This window comes from Sus scrofa, chromosome 8, assembly GCF_000003025.6.
Source record: "Sus scrofa isolate TJ Tabasco breed Duroc chromosome 8, Sscrofa11.1, whole genome shotgun sequence".
Lineage (NCBI taxonomy): Eukaryota > Metazoa > Chordata > Mammalia > Artiodactyla > Suidae > Sus > Sus scrofa.
The window spans coordinates 4,919,437-4,937,712 of NC_010450.4; the positions used below are offsets into that span (position 1 = coordinate 4,919,437).

An 18,276-nucleotide genomic window follows, 5' to 3' on the forward strand; every position below is an offset into this window, starting at 1 on the left:
TCTCTTCTTCAGAGACTTGTTTTTGTTTGTTTGTTTGTTTTGTCTTTTTAGGGCCACACATACACCGTAGGGAGGTTCCCAGGCTGGGGGTCAAATCCGAACTGCAGCTGCCAGCCTACACCACAGCCGCAGCTGCGCAGGATCCGAGCCGCGTCTGTGACCTACACCACAGCTCACGGCAACACCAGATCCTTAACCCACTGAGTGAGGCCAGGGATCAAACCTGTGTCCTCATGGACACTAGTCGGGTTCGTTACCGCTGAGCCACAAAGGAAACTCCTGCTTCTGTTTTTTTTTTTTTTTTTTAATTTCCATTTCCCTCCTGAAAAAGCAAGCTTGCAGCGTTTTGATTTCCTTTTGACACCTCCCTCAGCTTGTCCTGTGGGCCCTGAAGGGCTTGGGGGGCCCCAGCGCAGCCGCTGTAAGAACTGCAGGGCGTGGATCAGGGAGGACCATGCTCAGGTCAGGGGGAAATACCCCCGAGTGGCCGTGTTGGAATCCCACAGGGTTGCCTGGCTCCGTGGACTTCGGGCTCCATGCATCCCGGCCAGGTTGTCTACAACGCAATGACCGCCACGACCTGCTACACCCAGTAGCGTAATCCTTTCATAGGACTCTCCCAACGTGCCAGGCACTCTTGTCATGAACCCTCACAGCAACCCTGTGAGTTGACTGTAGCTCCCATTGCACAGATGAGGAAATCGAGGCCCAGAGAGGCCCACATCTGGCCCGACGCCGGAGTGCTGGAGAGTGATGGAGCTGGACTCCAGCAGGGCCCTCCGGCTCTTCCTGCTGCCCTGCACAGCCTTCCAGTTGCCTCCTCCCCCAGGAAGACCCCCATGCTCTCCTGGCCCGTCTCCTCAGACGCCACGCGGTTAGACAGAGCAGTCACAACGCTCACCCTGCGTCATTCCTGCTTCCTGAGCTTTCTGAGCAGAGGAGCGTTGGAAGGGCACTGGGAGCAGGCACATAGGGGGTGGGGGTTGGAGGGGGGCCTGGAACCTCAGAAGGGGAAGGGCGGGGGAGGGAGGGGGGTGTCTCAGCAGTGACATCAGGGCCTGCAATTCCCTCCTCTTCCTGAAGGGGGCAGACCCGACCCAGGAAGATGAGGACGGCAGCTCCAGGGCATGGGGAGGCTAAGCTTCAGGGTCGACCCTCACCCCAGTCCTGCCCGATCCTGACCCCAAGGGCTTCACCACGAGGGCCCGCTGCCTGTGTTTTCCTAGTAACCAGGGAAACGGGTGTTTGGATTTCACACACGCTTCCAGGAGAGAAGGAGCCCTCGGGGCCCGTAGCACCCAGCCCCCGCCAGCTCTGACCCCCAACAGTCAAGGGCTGCTGGAGCTCCAGGCGCGGTGGGTTGGAGAGGCACCGCATGTCACCCCGTGTGCCAGATGCCAAAACCTGTCCACTCAAGCGCTTTTCTTTTCTTTTTCCAGAACAGAACGCAGCTAAAAGCCCTTCTTACCATCACAACGGACGAGAAGATAACGGTAAGAGGAAATGGGGGCCTTATGTCCCCAGGGTGCCTGGTCTCTTGCTGTTCTCAGAGCCGCAGGGAGGGGCCCGCCTTTGGCCCTCACCTCGCAGATGCGCCGAGGCTGGGGGCTCCATGCAGTCTGGGGTCCCCCAGTGTGGCGGAAGCTGTCTGGTTGGTTTCCTGGATGACCCCTTCATCTGGGCCAGATGGCTTGGTCACTGCCTGGACGGCTTGGTCACTGCCTGGACACCCACCCATCTGTGTCTGTTCGGCTGCTGGTCCCCGCCCTGCAGGGTCCACCTGGGGCCAGCGGGCGGTCAGGTCTTGTTTTCCCAGAGCTTCCCCGGGCCCTGAAGTCCTGCTTCTCCTGTTCACCGTGGACACTTCCCCATGTGTGTTCAGCTCACACCCACGGCTCACGCATACACGCATTTACCTGTTTATTCGCCGAATAACCACACTCCGTACTTCTCGGGCCCCCAGTAGGCGCCAGGCATCCTTAGTATGCGGAGCTGAGTCGTTCCCCCCACAATGGTGGGGCACTGAGCGTCCTTTATAATCACCTGCATTTTGTAGATGGGGCACCCAGGCACACCCAGGTCGAGTCCCTTGTCCAAGGTCACACGGCTGGTGGTCTAGTTCCCAAGACCACTTCGAGGCGCAGTGATGTTCTGGAAGGCCTCACAGGCCTGCGCACGTAGTTATGCTCAGGCTGACTTATTACAGAGAGAGGATGGGAAGCAGAATCAGCCACGGGAACAGCCACACGGTGCCCGGTCTGGACACCAGGCGCGGCTTCCAGAGGCCTCGCCTGGCAGAAACACGTGCAGGACACACTTAATTCCTGAGCCGTGACAACACATGTAAAGTGTTGTCCCCCAGGGAAGCTCATCAGAGACCCAGGACCAGGGTTTGTTTGGGGCCCTGGGCACAAGGGTTCCCTCTGCCTGGCACCTGCCAGGCCTCCAGACTCCCAGCAGGACAGCAAGCGTTCAGTGTAAACCACATCCCTTGCCCAACAGTTTAGGCCCTATGAGCCCCTCTTATCTGGAAGGTGGGAACCCGCAGAAATCCGAGGTCCCGGGCCCCAGCCAAGGCCCAGCCTTGTGAGCACGCTTCACAGAGGATGGAAGCCTCGGGCCTTCCACACAGCTGGTGTTAGAACCAGATTTGAAGCCAGGCACGTTGGGCCGTGGGCCCCACTGCCTGCTAGTGAGCCGAATTCCTGCCCAGGAGAGGCGGGACCAAAACCAGAGTCAGGCAGACAGGGACAGACAGTTCTCCTGGGAGATGTGTGACCACCTCTGACTCGTTCCCACGTCTCCCACGGTGCCTGCTGTGGTAGGTGGCACGGGTAGGTGGCTGTGACTGAGCTGACTGTCATCAGTGCCCGTGACCGCCCTCAGCGGAGGAGGGAGCTGATGGCGGTGTCATTGCCGGGAAGGGCAGAGGGCACTCATTAATCAATATTTATGAGCCCTTCTTCCGGGCCCCAGACCCCCTCAACGTGGATAGAGATGAGCCACACCCAGGGCTTTGGGGCTGCCCCCAGCTCACATGTCGCCTTCAGGAGAAGCGGGAACAGGTGCCCCCGCTATGGGGACAAGACCTGGCAGTGGAGCAGTGGGCTGGACCTCGGCCTCCCTGACCCCTATGCCAGGTGACCTCTGCCAGTGGCCCGAATTCAAGGAGGTCGCCCTGGAGTTCCCGTCGTGGCTCAGTGGTTAATGAACCCAACTAGTATCCATGAGGACAAAGGTTCGATCCCTGGCCTCACTCAGTGGGTTAAGGATCCGGTGTTGCCGTGAGCTGTGATGTAGGTCACTGACGCGGCTCAGATCCTGGGTTGCTGTGGCCCTGGCGTAGGCTGGCAGTTACAGCTCCAATTCAACTCCTAGCCTGGGAACCTCCATACACCGCGGGTGTGGCCCTAAAAAGACAAAAAAAAAAAAAAAGAGGTCACCACCAAGTGGGGAGATGAAGCATGGGTGGGTGATGGCCCTAGAGTGTTGCAGAGGCAGCAGGGTCTTGCATCAGAGCCTGACCTTGAATCCCCATCCATCCAATGTTTGTATGTGACCTTGGGCATGTTTCTTACCGCCCTGCACCTCAGTTTCCTTGCTGTAAAAGGAGAAGAACAGTACCCACCTCTTAGGGTGGCTGTCGATGGAAACAGATAGATGCCGGTAAAGCACTCAGCGCCGTGCCTGCTGGGTGTTGTTTAAGTGCTCCGCAAATGCCCCCCGCACATTACACCCGCCAGCACTACCGCTGTGCAGGGGCTCTGTGTTCATCGTGAATGAATATGGTGCATGTCAGTGTCTCAAGCTTACGTTCCCAAGAGGCGGCGCCTTTGCTGTGCCTGTGTGTCAGGTTCATGCACATTCTTGGGTGTCTTGAAGTCTGGAGGAGACTTCAGGTCACCCATCACCCGGCATCACTTCCCCCACACGGAGGCATGAAACAAGGGGGAGAAATCAAACCACGCCCCTCAGGTGTGACCGACGTTGTGAGGTTGAATGAGACCCGACACAGAGATGGTACGTGCCAAGGATGCTGACCAGACTGAGGTGGGCTGGGTGCACTGGATGATGGCAGAGCCCTCTTGGAGGAGGTGAGAATTCGGTTGGATGTGAAAGGAAGGACTTCATTAAAAATAGAGGAGAGGGAGCTCCTGCTGTGGCTCAGCAGGTTAAGAACCTGACTGGTATCCATGAAGATGGGGTTTGATCCCTGGCCTCACTCGGTGCATTAAGCATCTGGTGTTGCCACAAATTGTGGTGTAGGTCGCAGATGCGGTTCGGATCTGGCATTGCTGTGGCTGTGACATAGGCCAGAAGCTGCAGCTCTGATTGAACCCCTAGCCTCGAAACTCCTGTCTGCCACAGGTGTGACCTCAAAAGTAAAAAAATAGTAGAGGAGAGGTTTCTAAAATATGCCTCGGAAGATCTGACATCGAGGTTGAGCCTGTTTGACTGTCGGCTGGATGTGCACCCACATCTCCTGGGCATGAGCACAGAGCCTGGCACCACTGAGGTGCATGCAAGGGTGAAGCCTGGCCCTTGCCAGTGGCAGTGCATGTTCTAGCGGAGTTGACCCGGGCACCTGCCAAGATAATGTCGTTTTCCTAGGAAAGTGTGGTACTGATGAGTAGGAGAACCTCAGGAGTGAGGTGTAAGCTCTGCTGACATTTTCATCGAGCAGTTAAGAAATACATAGTAAAGACACTGAGTAATCCAGTGTGCAAATTGGGACGTGTGCCGCTTGGGAGAGACCCGGTCACCTCCTTAATTTCTTGTTAATTTCCTGAGGGCGAAACTGACATATGTCATCTGAGATCCCAGGAAGTCTTCTCACCTCTTCTGGCTCCTGGATGAATAGAGGCTCTTGGAGAGGACAGTTGCCCTGTGCTGGACATCGAGTACAGGTGCCTCCATGGGCGCGCCTGCACTACCGCTCTTGTCACGAAACCGGGCACCGGACGGACAGGTCGCTGTGGTTCACGCCAAGGATCTGGATCTAATCAAGAGGGAGACGTGTGAACCAACTGTTACGACACCCAGAGTCACTGAGAGGGTAACGCCAATGGAACCTGGGGGAGGCATGTCAGCACATCAGTCAGAGTCACACCTGAGAATGTACCTATGAGGCCAGATGAGGCACATTGGAAGCAAGAGTAACGTGGGAGGACTTGCTCCAGCAGATACAACTAGAAGCCCAGGGAGTTCCCATCCTGGCTCAGCAGTAACCAACCCAACTAGTTTCCATGAGACTCGGGTTCGATCCCTGGCCTTGATCAGTGGGTTAAGGATCCGGTGTTGCCATGAGGTGTGGTGTAGACTGCAGATGCGGCTCAGATCCCGAGTTGCTGTGGCTGTGGTGTAGGCCAGCATGTGCAGCTCTGATTCAACCCCTAGCCTGGGAACCTTCAGGTGATACCCGAGGTAAAAGCGGGGGAAAAAAGAAAAGAGAAGAGAAGAAATCTACACTAACGCTGTATGCAGGTCCTGCAAGAAGCAAGAAATGCAGACCAGTGGGACCAAATAGGTCATCTACACAGGTGTACGTATGATAAAATGATGTTTCAGATCCGCGGGAAGAGTATGTTTCTTCATAAATTTGGGGGCAACTAACTAGATCTTTCGGAAGAAAAGTGAAGATGAATTTCCTCAACAGATTTCAATCTAAATAGATACAGCAATTTGTAAGACGTCAATGATTGGATAACATGCTATGAAAGATAAACCGGAGAGCGAAACCACGGATTGAGTGTGCAAAATAGTTGAAAACTTCACATTTAAAAACGGCATTGAGAAAGGCAAGTGGCAAACTTGGGAAAATACCTGTAACATACATTAAAAAGGATTCATGTCTTTATAAAGAGCTCCTGTTAATAAGATAAAGAATGCCTCCGCAGACAGCTGTGAACGGTATGAGGACTCCTCAGATGCAAGGATTTCCAGCGTGTGCCCTTGAGCATGTTGGAGGGAACATGGAAGTGCTGGCGAAGTCGTGTGGCTTTGGGCTTAAGTCGGGGCTAGAGGGATGCAGTCACATATCATCCCGTCTGCCTTCTCTGGGTCACCCCAGCCTCTGGCCTGTCCAGTCCTGCTCCCCAGCCCACTGTCCTCACTGTAGCAATTGTCCTGAAACACCCGCTTGCTCACTTGCCATTAAAGCCCAGTTCCCTTAGGTTCATATCCAGGATCCACCAGGAAAGGTGACCTCTGCCATCTCCCTGCAACGTGGCGCTCCTGGGCTTTCCACACCACTCTGTTTTCGCACGTGCTAATCTTCCTGTCTTCTGGGCCTCAATGTCTTGCAGGACCCTGAGCGACTCTCTCGGCCTCTGTGGTTCCTTTGCCTCTCCCAGGCATGCTGGTGGCATCCCTTGCCAGGATGCCGTGGCCCTGGGACATCTGATAAACCCTGGCATCTGTGACGTTGAGCTTATTCCCCTGGTTGGCACCTAATACGTTTTGGGTGACATCAGAATGGGATTTTTGCCTAGAGGAGAGGCTTTTAAACGTCTCTAGTTTGACTTCTTCGTTTGAGAGTAGGAAATCAGGTCCTGAGAGGCCCCGGGAACTGGCCGTGGTCCTGAAGCTTGAGGATGCTGTTGAGAAGCGGGGTCGTGCTGTACAGTTTGTTCTGTAACCCGAGCCTCATTCACTAGATTCCAGCCTCTGTTAGCGTGATCTTCTCTCCTCGTGGTTCACTTCCGAGCTCTCCTGCTTGCCCGTGTCGTCAGGGTCTCTGCCCTCAGCACTGCCCCCAAGGCTAAGGGTCAGCTGGTCACTAAGACCTCGGCTTCTTCAAGCAGTTGAAGGATTTCCACTCAATTACCCCTGAAATCTCTTCCAGGAAAATCATTCTGTATGGGTTCCCCTTCAAACTCTTTCTGTTTAGGGGGAGGAGGTAGGCCCCTCTACACACACACACACACACACACACACACACAGAGAAAGTTAGAAGAATAAGGCAGCATGAGCCCAATCCCCCACCAGCAGAGAAAACCATTGCTAACATGGTAGTTCCTTGCTTTGTGCAAGTCTATGAATGTATTTATTTATAATTGAAGTCAAGCTGTATAAAGAATTTGCCCTCATGATCTTGTAATTTGTTATTGGATTTTAAGCATTTAAAGCATTTCTTTTGAAAGTCTTTTTTTTTTTTTTTTTTTTTGGTCTGGAATTGCTCTACCTAAATGCCGTGGTGGAATATAAAAGGACTGTGCTGCCAGCTAATTAAAGGGGTGCTATTAACTGATGGTTCTTTTTCAGACATGAGAAGGAGAGTTAGTGGGGGCTCTGGGGGCAAGAAAGCTGGGGTCACCGAGCCACCTCTTTTTCTTTACTCTTAGATAATGAAGTTAAAGGTAAATAGATACTTTGAAATCTAGACTGAAAACGGTTATCAGTGGAGTTTGTCTGCAAGACTTTTGCTCTTGTTCTGCAGATGGAGAAACCACAGCTTAGAGAGGGGGAGGCTTGGGGTCCCACAGAGTGGTGGGGGCGGAGATGAGAGTTGAACCCCCAACGAGGGCCCGTGTCTGTGATCTTCATGAGCATGTTTTACAGCTTCCTGCAGCCTCCTTTCCGGCCCTGATGTCTCCCTTGGCTATGGCATCCAGGCTTACCTTTCTCCAGGCTGAAGTCACATAGTAGCCAGATTGCTCCTAAAATATTGATCTGACCGTGTTACTTCCTGGCTTAAAATCCTGCAGTGCGAGTTCCAGTTGTGGTTCAGCAGGTTCAGAACCCGACACAGTATCCATGAAGATGCAGGTTCAATCCCTGGCCTTGCTCAGTGGGTTATGGATCTGGCATTGCCATAAACTGCAGTGTAGGTTGCAGATGCAGCTTCGATCCCACGTGGCTGTGGCTGTGGCCAGCAGCTGCAGCTCGGATTTGACCCCAACCCTGGGAACTTCCATATGCCACAGCTGTGGCCCTAAAAAGAAAATAAAAACCTGCAGTGATCCCTCTCAGCTCCTACGAAGATGTTGCAAATCCCTTGTCTGCTCTTTGGGACCTGGGCTGTGTCTCTTTCCACCTGCAGGTTCTTCTCACACCATTCCCTCTGCCTGGCTTGCCCCCCTCCTGGCCTGGCTCACTGTCCTGTGCCCGCAAGTCACCTCTTGAAGGTCTTTGTCCTTTCCCAGTCTTCAGTTTCCCTCCTTGCGCAGCCACACATGTCACCCCAGCCTGTGTGCCTGGCGGTCCCTCTGCAGGATGCTGAGCTCCTTGGGGTAGAGCCTGGATCTCTTTCCTCCTTGTCTTTCCTACACCTGACTCTGGCCTCATCCAGTCAGTGAATTAACTAGATGTCAGGAAAGATCACCGCACAGCCAAACATCGAGTCAAACATGGCAGCCATTGTGGCGTAACGCTTAATAGAGAGGTTCGGGCACATGCAATTATAGCCAATCTTGGTTTTTGCACATGTGAAATATGAATGCTGAATTAAAAGCAATGTTCGAAAGACTGAAAAGAAATTCCTTTGCCTCTGGTGAAAGTTCAGTAAATATGTGGGTATTTAGACATTGTTTCAAAGGGATTGTGAAGGCGTTGGGCAGGAAACTCAGTGCTGAAGTTCTGCCCTGCTAGTCGCTCGCCCCCAAAGGGTGAGCAGTAACTCAGATCAGGAATCAGTGTGTTCCCGGTGACACAAGCCCCTGACGACTCACTCTAGGGCTCCTAGAAAGAGACCAGTGAAGCCTGAGCAGCATGAAGGCTACTAGCCTAGACTGCTGGGTGTGAGTCCTGGGTCTATGATTTACTAACGCTGTGACTTTAGGTCCTCTGTCTAATTTATTTGTACTTTGGCATTGTAATCTGGATGAAAATAGTGCCTGGTCTATAATATGGCCACGGGGAGCAAATGGGTGACCCCTATAGAGCCTTCAGTGCTTATATGGATGATGCGTATAAGCACCAATCCAGTCATTGGATTTAGGACCCACCCTAATCAGTATGACCTCATCTTAACTCTCTACATCTGCAAAACCCTTATTTCCGTAGCATTAGCTATGAGGATAGTGGTGATATTGACGGTGCTGGTGACAGCAACGATTGTGTGGAGCCTCCTCCTTCCCACAAAGCTAAAGCTTGAGATTCCCTCTCCTTTGGTCATTTGAAGTGGAAGAGTGGAGGCCCTGCAGGCAGGTCAGGGGATCAGGCCCTCGTCTAACTTAGCAGCACGGACAAAGAAGGTTGAGAAGAAGAAAGTGGGAGTTTGGAGGCCGTCTTTTCCTTGGTGTGCTCATCACCTGAGGTCTGAAAGTAGCAATTGCAGGAGAGACGGGGAGAGAGATGGTGCCATCTGCAGAGCTGGCCCGTCTCTGTCCTCTTCCTGGACACAGACATTCGTTCCTGCAGCTCTGTGCCTTAATTAAGCTCCTGCTCCCCACACTGCCTCCACTCTTCACATTCTCTTGGCCTTACCACTGGTCAAAGGAGGCTGGAGAGTCAGAGAAGGTGGAGGTGGGAAGAGGAGGAGGAGGAGTGAGATGGCCCGTGTCAGCCATTCTTTTTCAGGGGAGCTGGGGAGGGAGACTTGATTGAGAGAATGAATTCGTTCTTTTCCTGCCTTTTTGAGCACCTTGACCCTGCCTGCCTTCACTTCTGTGCCAATATTTGTTTCTGGTTCTCATCCATCAGATGAGTAACTCCCACCCGTGGTGTGGGAGGTTGGGACCAAAACTGTGTTTAGAAACCCCCCCAGCCCCCTGGACTGTAAGGAGCGTGATGGACGGGAAAACACAGACTTTGGAATCAAGCAGAGCTTGATTTGATCTCTTTGCATTTCCACTTACCTGTCAGTGGTTTGGAGATAATCCATCCCCCACAAGATTACTGAAGATTGAATGAGATAAAGCAAAGCACACACTTTATTACTTTCCTGGGGCTGACACAACACAGCACCTCGAAACTTACTCTCCCACTGTTCTGGAGGCTAGACATCTGAAATTGAGGTGTCAGCAGGGACCCGCTCCTTGTGATGGCTCCAGCGGCTCCTGGAAGCGCTTCCTTGGTTATAGCTACCTCAGTCCAGTCCCTGCCTCCTGGTGTGTGTGTCTCTCTCTGCAAGTCTCCCCCGCCTTGAAAGGACAGTCATTGGATTTAGGACCCACCCTAATCAGTGTGACCTCATCTTAACTTGATTATGGCTGCAAAAACCTTATTTCCAAATAAAGTCACGTGCACAGGTGCTCTGGGTTAAGACTTGAGAATATCTTTTTGGAGGACGCAGTTCCACCCTACATGCCCTAGCCCAGGGAGTGGCATATTTCAAGTGATCAGACCTCATTAATTCCCTTTATTTCTCCATTCTTCTTCTTAAAGCTGTTTTTTTTTTTTAAGTGTTTCCCTTCGGTCACATGGCAAACCTTGAAAGCAGATCCCTGATCTATAGCCTTTTGTTCTCTTAGACACAGATTTTTTTGGGTCTCCTTTCCATCAATATTTTAATGTAACCTCTGTGCGCCGCTTTTCATATTTATCCAGTTCATTGATTTTTTTTTTCTTCCCTTATCTGGTGGGTTCACAAATCAGGGCTTGGAGGGCTATTTCCAGCACAAATGGAGAACTTGCATTTCAGTTCGGTGCTAATCAATATGTAAGATTTAGAATCAGGAAGATGTTTGAGTCTGAGAACAGAATAGGTTTCCTGACTGTCTCTGATAACAGCCTCTATGGACAAAGGCTGATTCGTGGAGGCAAGTCCTGTGTGGCATCACACTCTGATTCAGGTTTCAGTAACTGTCTGGGCCGGAGCTCCTGTTTCGGACCTAACTTGGCTTTGACTCTTTGGAAGGTCGGGTTGGCCTTGTTGGCCTGTCAGAAAAATTGAACCTTAAGTACAGCTTGCGTTGTGACCACAGGAATGAATCATGGGTTAAGTGTCTTCTGGCTCCTAAATAATGCATTATGTGTTCCCATAATCTGCAGCCACTTTGGATTCCACCTGTTGTCACAGGTTGGCTTCTCCGGAAGCAGATGCTGAGATGGAATTGGGGTATGATATGGTAACCAGTGCTCAGAAGAGTCAACACAGCCAGCCGGAGGCTGCTGTCCTTGGAAAGGCCTGCTCGTGAGGTGACCTGTGGGCTCACATCTGTGAACTCAGATTTCAGGGGGATCGGCACCATTCCTCAAACTAGGAGTGGCTCATCTTGTCTGAACTGCTTTTATAAACAGCGTATTTTATGTTGAACACCTCATTTCCTTCTGGAATTTTGGTACATGCCAGGCAGAGAGGTGCCTAAGTGCCTCGTCCTGAAGAAAAGCCCTGGGTACTGAGTCTCTGATGAGTTTCCCTGGTAGACAGCATTTTGGAGGAGTTGTCAACTCATGGCCGAAGGAATTCGGTACGCCGGGTGTGCCTTTGCTGGAAGAGGACCCTGGAAGTCTGTTCCTGGTTTCCCCTGCAAACCCACCTGCCCTTTCCTCAGGCTGATTTCTGTTCATATCCTTTTGCTGTATTCGTAGCCGTGAGGATAACTGCGTATGGAGTCCTGTGAGTCTTCGGGAATCATCAAACCTATGGGTGGTTGTGGGGTTCTGCCATCACAGTCAGATCACCTGTGCAGGGCAGGGAAGTCCAAGGTCAAAGTGCCAGCGGGTCTGGTGTCACTTGCTGGTTTTTAGATGACTGTCTCCTCCTTGTATCCTCTTTTTTGGCAGAAAGAGCTCTGGGTCCCATTATCTCCTGATAAGGGCACTAATTACCTCCCCATGGCCCCATCTCTTAAAACCATTACGATAAAGGTTAGGACTTCAACATGTGAATTTTGGGGAGGATACATTTAGTCCATAACATCCCATGACCCAACAACAACAAAAACAGATTAAAAAGTTGGCAGTGGACTGGAATAGATGTTTATCCAAATAAGAGATACAAATGGCCAGTGAGCACATGAGCATATGCCTGCCATCATTAGTCAGCAGGGAAATGCAACTCGCCTTATGCCCATTAGTATGGCTTCTTTAAAAAAAATTAGCAAGGGTTCATGACAACATGGAAAATTAAAATCCTTGTGCACTGTTGATGGGGATGAAAATATACAGTCATTATGGAAAACAGTATGGTTGTTCCATAAAAAATTAAAAATAGCATTATCGTATGATCCAGCAATTCTACATCTGGGTATATCCCTGAAAGAATTGGAGGTAGAGTCTTGAAAGGATATGTGTAGACGCATGTTTATAGCAGCATTATTTGCAATAGCTAAAAGACAGAAACAATCCCTGTGTCTGTCAGTGAGGAGTGGATAAACGGATGCCATCCATCCATGCAATGGAATATTACGCAGCTTTAAAAAGAAGGGAAATTCTGACACATGCACATGAAGTTTGAGGGTATTATGCTAAGTGAAATAAGCCACTCATAAAAAGTCTACTTACCTGAAACCTCTAGAATAATCTAATTCATAGAGACAGAGAATAGAATGGTGGTCATCAGGAGCTGGGGGAGGGTGGAATGGGGAGTTGTTCCTTGGTGCAGAGTTTCAGTTTCACAGGATGAAAACATTCTGGAGAGAGATGGTAGTGGTGGCTGTTCACTGTGGTTGGACTTAACACAACTGAACTGAACACTTGAAAATGATTAAAATGGTAAATGTTATGTAGTGTGTATTTTATCTTTATTTTAAAAAATCATTCAAAACCTTTTAATCAAATATTCAGAACTCAAAGGGAGAAGCTCCTAGAAAGCAAGATCCTTCTAAGAGAACGTCAGGCACACTTATGCCAAAAGACAGTAGAGTGGTGGGAGTTCTCCTCATGGCTCAGTGGTAATGAACCTGACTAGTACCCATGAGGACACAGGTTCGATTCCTGGCTTCTCTCAGTGGGTTAGGGATCCGGCATTGCTGTGAGCTCTGGTGTAGGTCACAGATATGGCTCAGATCCCACGTGGCTGTGGTTGTGGTGTAGGCTGGCAGCTGCAGCTCCAATTCAACCCCTAGCCTGGGAACTTCCATATGCCGTATGTGCAGCCCTAAAAAGATTAAAAAAAAAAAAAAAAGAAGACTGACAACTTCAGTGTTCTGAGGGATAAAGATTTTGAACCATGAGTAATAGACTCATCCAAGGTAACAAGGTAACAATCAAATAAGTACAAAGTAGCAGTATTTTAACACGTGAAAAGTAAAATTATTTCCTAACCAGATTTACTTGAGAACACATAAATACGGAAAATACTCTATCAAATTGGAAAAAAAATCCAAGAAAAAGGAAAGAATCACATCTGAGGAACATAGTTTTGTTTTAATCAGTGATGTTGTAATAACGCAGAAAGCAGCAAAGAGAGAGCTCCGAATGACAGCAAGCCCGGAAAGCAGCTAGTCCTGAGCAGATCAGGATGTCAGAGAACTCTAGGAGTAGTGGCTTTAAGGAAAGAAACAAAAAAAGACTCCCTGGAATAGCTAATATCATTAAGGAAATGGTGTATGCCAGGAAGAAAAAAGAAATGCAATGACAAACCTTACCACCTTACACCAACCAGAATGGCTATCATCCAAAAGTCTACAAACACTAAATGCTGGAGAGGGTGTGGAGAAAAAGGAACCCTATTACACTGTTGGTGGGATTGTAAATTGGTGCAGCCACTGTGGAAAACAGTATGGAGACCCCTCAGAAAACTAAAAATAGAACTACCATTTGATCCAGCAATCCCACTCCTGGGCATCTATCCAGAGAAAACCATGACTCGCAAAGACACATGTACTCCGATATTCATTGCAGCACTATATACAATAGCCAAGACATGGAAACAACCTAAATGTCCATCGACAGAGGAGTGGATCAAGAAGATGTGGTACATATACACAATGGAATATTACTCAGCCATTAAAAGGAACAAAATAACAAGCATTTTTAGCAACATGGATGGACCTAGAAATTATCGTGCTAAGTGAAATCAGCCAATGAGACACCAACATCAAATTCTTTCACTTACATGTGGAATCTAAAAAAAGGACACAATGAACTTCTCTGCAGAACAGATACTGACTCACAGACTGAAAAACTTATGGTTTCCAAATGAGATAGGTTAGGGGTGGGGGATGCACTGAAGGTTTGGGATGGAAATGCTGTAAAATTTGGTTGTGATGATTGTTGTACACCTATAAATGTAATAAAATCCATTAAGTAATAAAAAAAAAGGTAGTTGCAAATCTAAAACAAAAACCAAAATAATTCCTACTCCCCGGAATAGCTAATATCATTAAGGAAATGGGTGTATGCCAGGAAGAAAAAAGAAAAGCAATGACAAACCCCAGGAAAAACAAAAAGTAATGTGTTGGTCCAAATGGAAGCAAACTACAACTATGGCATGATGTTGAAACCTGATAGTGTAAGAAAGGGCACTGTATTAAAAATGTATGACTTTGAGGGGCAGATATTTAGTTATGCAGGATTACATGCAATTACTTTATCTTACAGTAAATAACATATTTCTAATCTTAATAATGATACTGGCTTTAAATTTTTTTTTATTTTTTAGAATTAATTTATAAACCAGTGCAAAGGCATGATGGTGGTTGCAAACATGTGTGTATAAAATAGATAATAAATTCTGGAGGGCAGAAGCAGTGAAAGGAGGAGGAGGCAAATATGGGGCACTTGTTTCACCACGTTTCTCAGTAAGAAGACAAGGGATTCTCTAAATTCAATGCCAGGCAAATTTGCGTTTTAAGTGTTTCATGTTAAGTTAGACAAAGGTAGCTAACTGAATATAAACACTACGACTGGGAGGAAGTAGAGGCGGAGTATTTGTAGGTAACAAATCCTTCAAATTTTTAGGGTGAAAATCCTTGACCTAAATCCGCATCTGTCACAGCAGGAATTCGGTAAATAAAGTGTAGTGCTGACATGTCAAGAAACAAATAGCTGCAGAAATTTTCAAGTTAAAATGCAACATATTAAAAGAGCAAAGGAGCAAAATGGATACTTCTTTCCATAGATGTTAAAAAGGAATTTGTAAAATATCCAATACCCATTCAACATGCTTTCTCTAGTTTTTAGAGACTTCATGAAGCAGGACTACAGGGCTATTTTTAATTCTATGAATTGGAGGAGGTGTGTCTGTGTGCATATGTGTCAAATAAAAATCCCAGCTTTTACTTAAAGGTGAAACATTCAAGTATTACTTTTAAGGTAAAACAAACAAACAAAAACAAAAAACAAAAAAACGCATGCAAATTTTAGAGTATTTAAGTTAAGTAGCCATGCTTGTTAACTAAACCACAGAAACTAAAACCAGTATCTATTTAAGAGAGTTTGCCCCTGAGAAGTAGGATTAGAAGAGGATGCAGAAGGAAACACAGGAATTTTATGTCTCTTTTTAAACCCTTGGCTTCTGTTAAAAACTTTTTTTCCGCAGCATGCATGCATTACTGTGCGTCTCCAAATGTATAACACGGTTGCCTGTTGGCCATTATATGGATAGAATAATTCATAGAGGCTTAAAACATGTAACTGTTTTCCATACTGTGGCGCATTCAGGATTCGTCTACATCCATGTTATTTTATATAATGGTCTTAAAAACAGCCTTAGATATAAACAGATTTTCATGCATAGTTCCAACTAACCTGTGTATAAGCTTTTATGTTTTGTTTTATTTTTTTCTAATGGTTACACCTGGCATTTGCAAGTTCTCAGGCCAGGGATCAAATCCAAGCCGCAGCTATGACCTGTGCTACAGCTGCCACGATGCCAGATCTTCAGCCTCCTGCACTGGGCCAGGGATCAAACCCATGCCTCTGCAGTGATCTGAGCTGCTGCGTTCAGATGCTTAACCCACTGGGCCACAGCGGGAACTCCTGCAGCTTTTTTTTTTTTTTTTTTTTTTTTTTAAATTGACCCACTCTTTGAATATTTTATTCTGGTGAAGTTCTAGTTTAGTGATGGTAACTGTAGCCCTTCAACATGGGCACTGCTTCAAGTAGTAGGTTTTTTTTTTTTTTTTTGTCTTTTTGTTATTTCTTGGGCCGCTCCAGCGGCATATGGAGGTTCCCAGGCTAGGGGTCCAATCGGAGCTGTAGCCACTGGCCTACGCTAGAGCCACAGCAACACGGGATCCGAGCCGTGTCTGCGACCTACACCACAGCTCACGGCAACGCCGGATCGTTAACCCACTGAGCAAGGGCAGGGACCGAACCCGCAACCTCATGGTTCCTAGTTGGATTCGTTAACCACTGCGTCACAACGGGAACTCCTCCTGCAGCTTTTTAAAGTATTTCCTGAGGAGTGAATCCTACATATGAAAGCCCTGAATTAAAGGGGTGAGCATTTTAAAGCCCCTCGTTATGGGCACAGATGTTTTTTCCCCTTCATTTTTGAGGACTGGCATTTTGGCGAAAGTGCCCCAAGGATGAGAGTACGATCAACAGGGAAGGCTCTCTTAGTCCAGGCCTGGTTTTGAGGTCACCTTCTGATAAAATGACGGGTTAGTGACCGCCACGTAGCATCGGAAACATTTCACGGATCCTCTGTGCTGCCTTAGATGTGTTGCACATTAGCTTTGGGAATTTAACACTCCTGCGTGCATGTGGTGTGCCAGGCTTAGGGATGTGAAGCGTGGCGTGTGCTTGCGAATCCATCTCGTTCTCGCTCTTGTTCTGGTAGGTTCTCCCGAACCACGGCCTCCACGCCATGGGGTTCTTCGTGGCCCTCATCCTCTCCCTGTTGCTGACCTGGGCGGTGCTTTTCTTCATGGTTCGGTACCAGTGTTTGAAGGGGAGCCTGCTCTCCAGACATCGGGTGAGAACCCATGACGTCTTCGTCCTGGAGGGAGTGGGCGGGCGGGCGGCTCAGGTGAGCCTGAGCTTCATCCTTCAGCTGGGTCAGTCTCAGGTCTGGATCCATGTCAGGACCCCAGGGAGCCTCGGGGCCTGCCCATATCAGGCCCTCCTGCGGAGACTCTGACCGCTTTGTCCCCGAGGCACCCCCGTCATTAGGAGTTGTTAAAAACTCCCGGGATGCTTCTAACAAGGGGCCGGGATTGGGAGCCCCTGCGGTCTGGCTGGACAACTGAGCGCCCACCGTGTGGCCGGCCGAGCATTCACGCCACCCTTCCTTCCTTCCTTCCTTCCTTCCTTCCTTCCTTCCTTCCTTCCTTCCTTCCTTCCTTCCTTCCTTCCTTCCTTCCTTTCTTTCTTTCTTTCTTTCTTTCTTTCTTTCTTTCTTTCTTTCTCTCTCTCTCTGTCTCTCTCTCTTTCTCCCTCCCTCCCTCTCTCTTTCCTTCTTTCTTTCTTTACTTTCTTTCTTTTCTTTCTCTCTCTCTTTCCTTCTTCTTTCTCTCTCTCTCTCTCCCTCCCTCCCTCTTTCTCTCTTTCCTTCTTTCTTTCTTTACTTTCTTTCTTTTCTTTTTTCCTTTCTTTCTTTCCTTCTTTCTTTCTCTCTTTCTTTCTTTCTTTCTTTCCTTCTTTCTTTCCTCTTCTTTCTTTCTTTCCTTCTTTCTCTCTCTCTTTCTTTCTTTCTTTCTTTCAGCCTTTGGAGACTCCCTTCATCCTCAGGGTGAAGCCCAGACACCTTGGCTGGGCTTATAAAGCCCCTGTGCTCCAGCTTTGCATCTCAACCTCCGCGCCCCCCTCATGATGCTGTGTCCCCTGAGACCGCCACACTCTCCACACTCTCCTTGGGTGCTTTACTCCCCTTTTTTCTTTTTTAAAAGCTTTTTTGAGGAATAGGTGATTTATCGCGTTGTGGTCATTTCTGCTGCACAGCAAAGCGATCCAGTTCTCCGTGTACACATGTCCCTTCTTTCTCAGATCCTTTCCCCGTATAGATTATCAAAGAATATTGAGCAATTCCTTGGGCTATATAGCAGGTCCCCATTGCCCATTAGATACTATATATATATATATTTTTTTTTCTTGTCTTTTTAGGGCTGCACCAGCGGCATATGGATGTTCCCAGGCTAGGAGTCGAATTGGAGCTGCAGCTGCCAGCTGACACCACAGCCACAGCAATGCTGGATCTGAGTCACATCTGTGACCCACACCACAGCTCACGAAGCTAGGGTTGAACTAGTCTTAGAGTCATCCCAGCCCAGGGAAGAAGGGGCTGGGGTTTTTGCCATCAGATTCCACTGGTCACTGGTTGAGGACAGCGCGGGGCGGGGGGGGGGGTTGGGCAGGACAAAGGGTGGTGGTATTTCCCGGCGTGGGCTCTGAAGGCTGGCACGAGCCTTCAGGGAAAGAAGGGTGGGTGTGTGCTGGTGGATCTTGCTCACACAAAGAAGGGTGCTGAAGGGCAAGGCCAGGGGCAGGGCCAGAGGCTGGACGGTG

General features: G+C 48.9%; 1 protein-coding gene across 2 annotated transcripts in view; it reads left to right on the plus strand.

The window, feature by feature from the left end:
* The window catches only part of EVC2 (EvC ciliary complex subunit 2), a 130,176-nt gene that overhangs the window by 25,957 nt on the left and 85,943 nt on the right, over nucleotides 1–18,276 (plus strand). Inside the window, exons 7-8 of one of the 2 annotated variants that reach the window (XM_021100987.1) lie at nucleotides 1,440–1,493; nucleotides 16,613–16,747. In XM_021100987.1, coding sequence (XP_020956646.1) covers nucleotides 1,440–1,493; nucleotides 16,613–16,747 — 189 coding nt within the window. The remainder of the gene's footprint in view (nucleotides 1–1,439; nucleotides 1,494–16,612; nucleotides 16,748–18,276) is intronic. The other variant, XM_021100986.1, reaches the window with a different exon arrangement.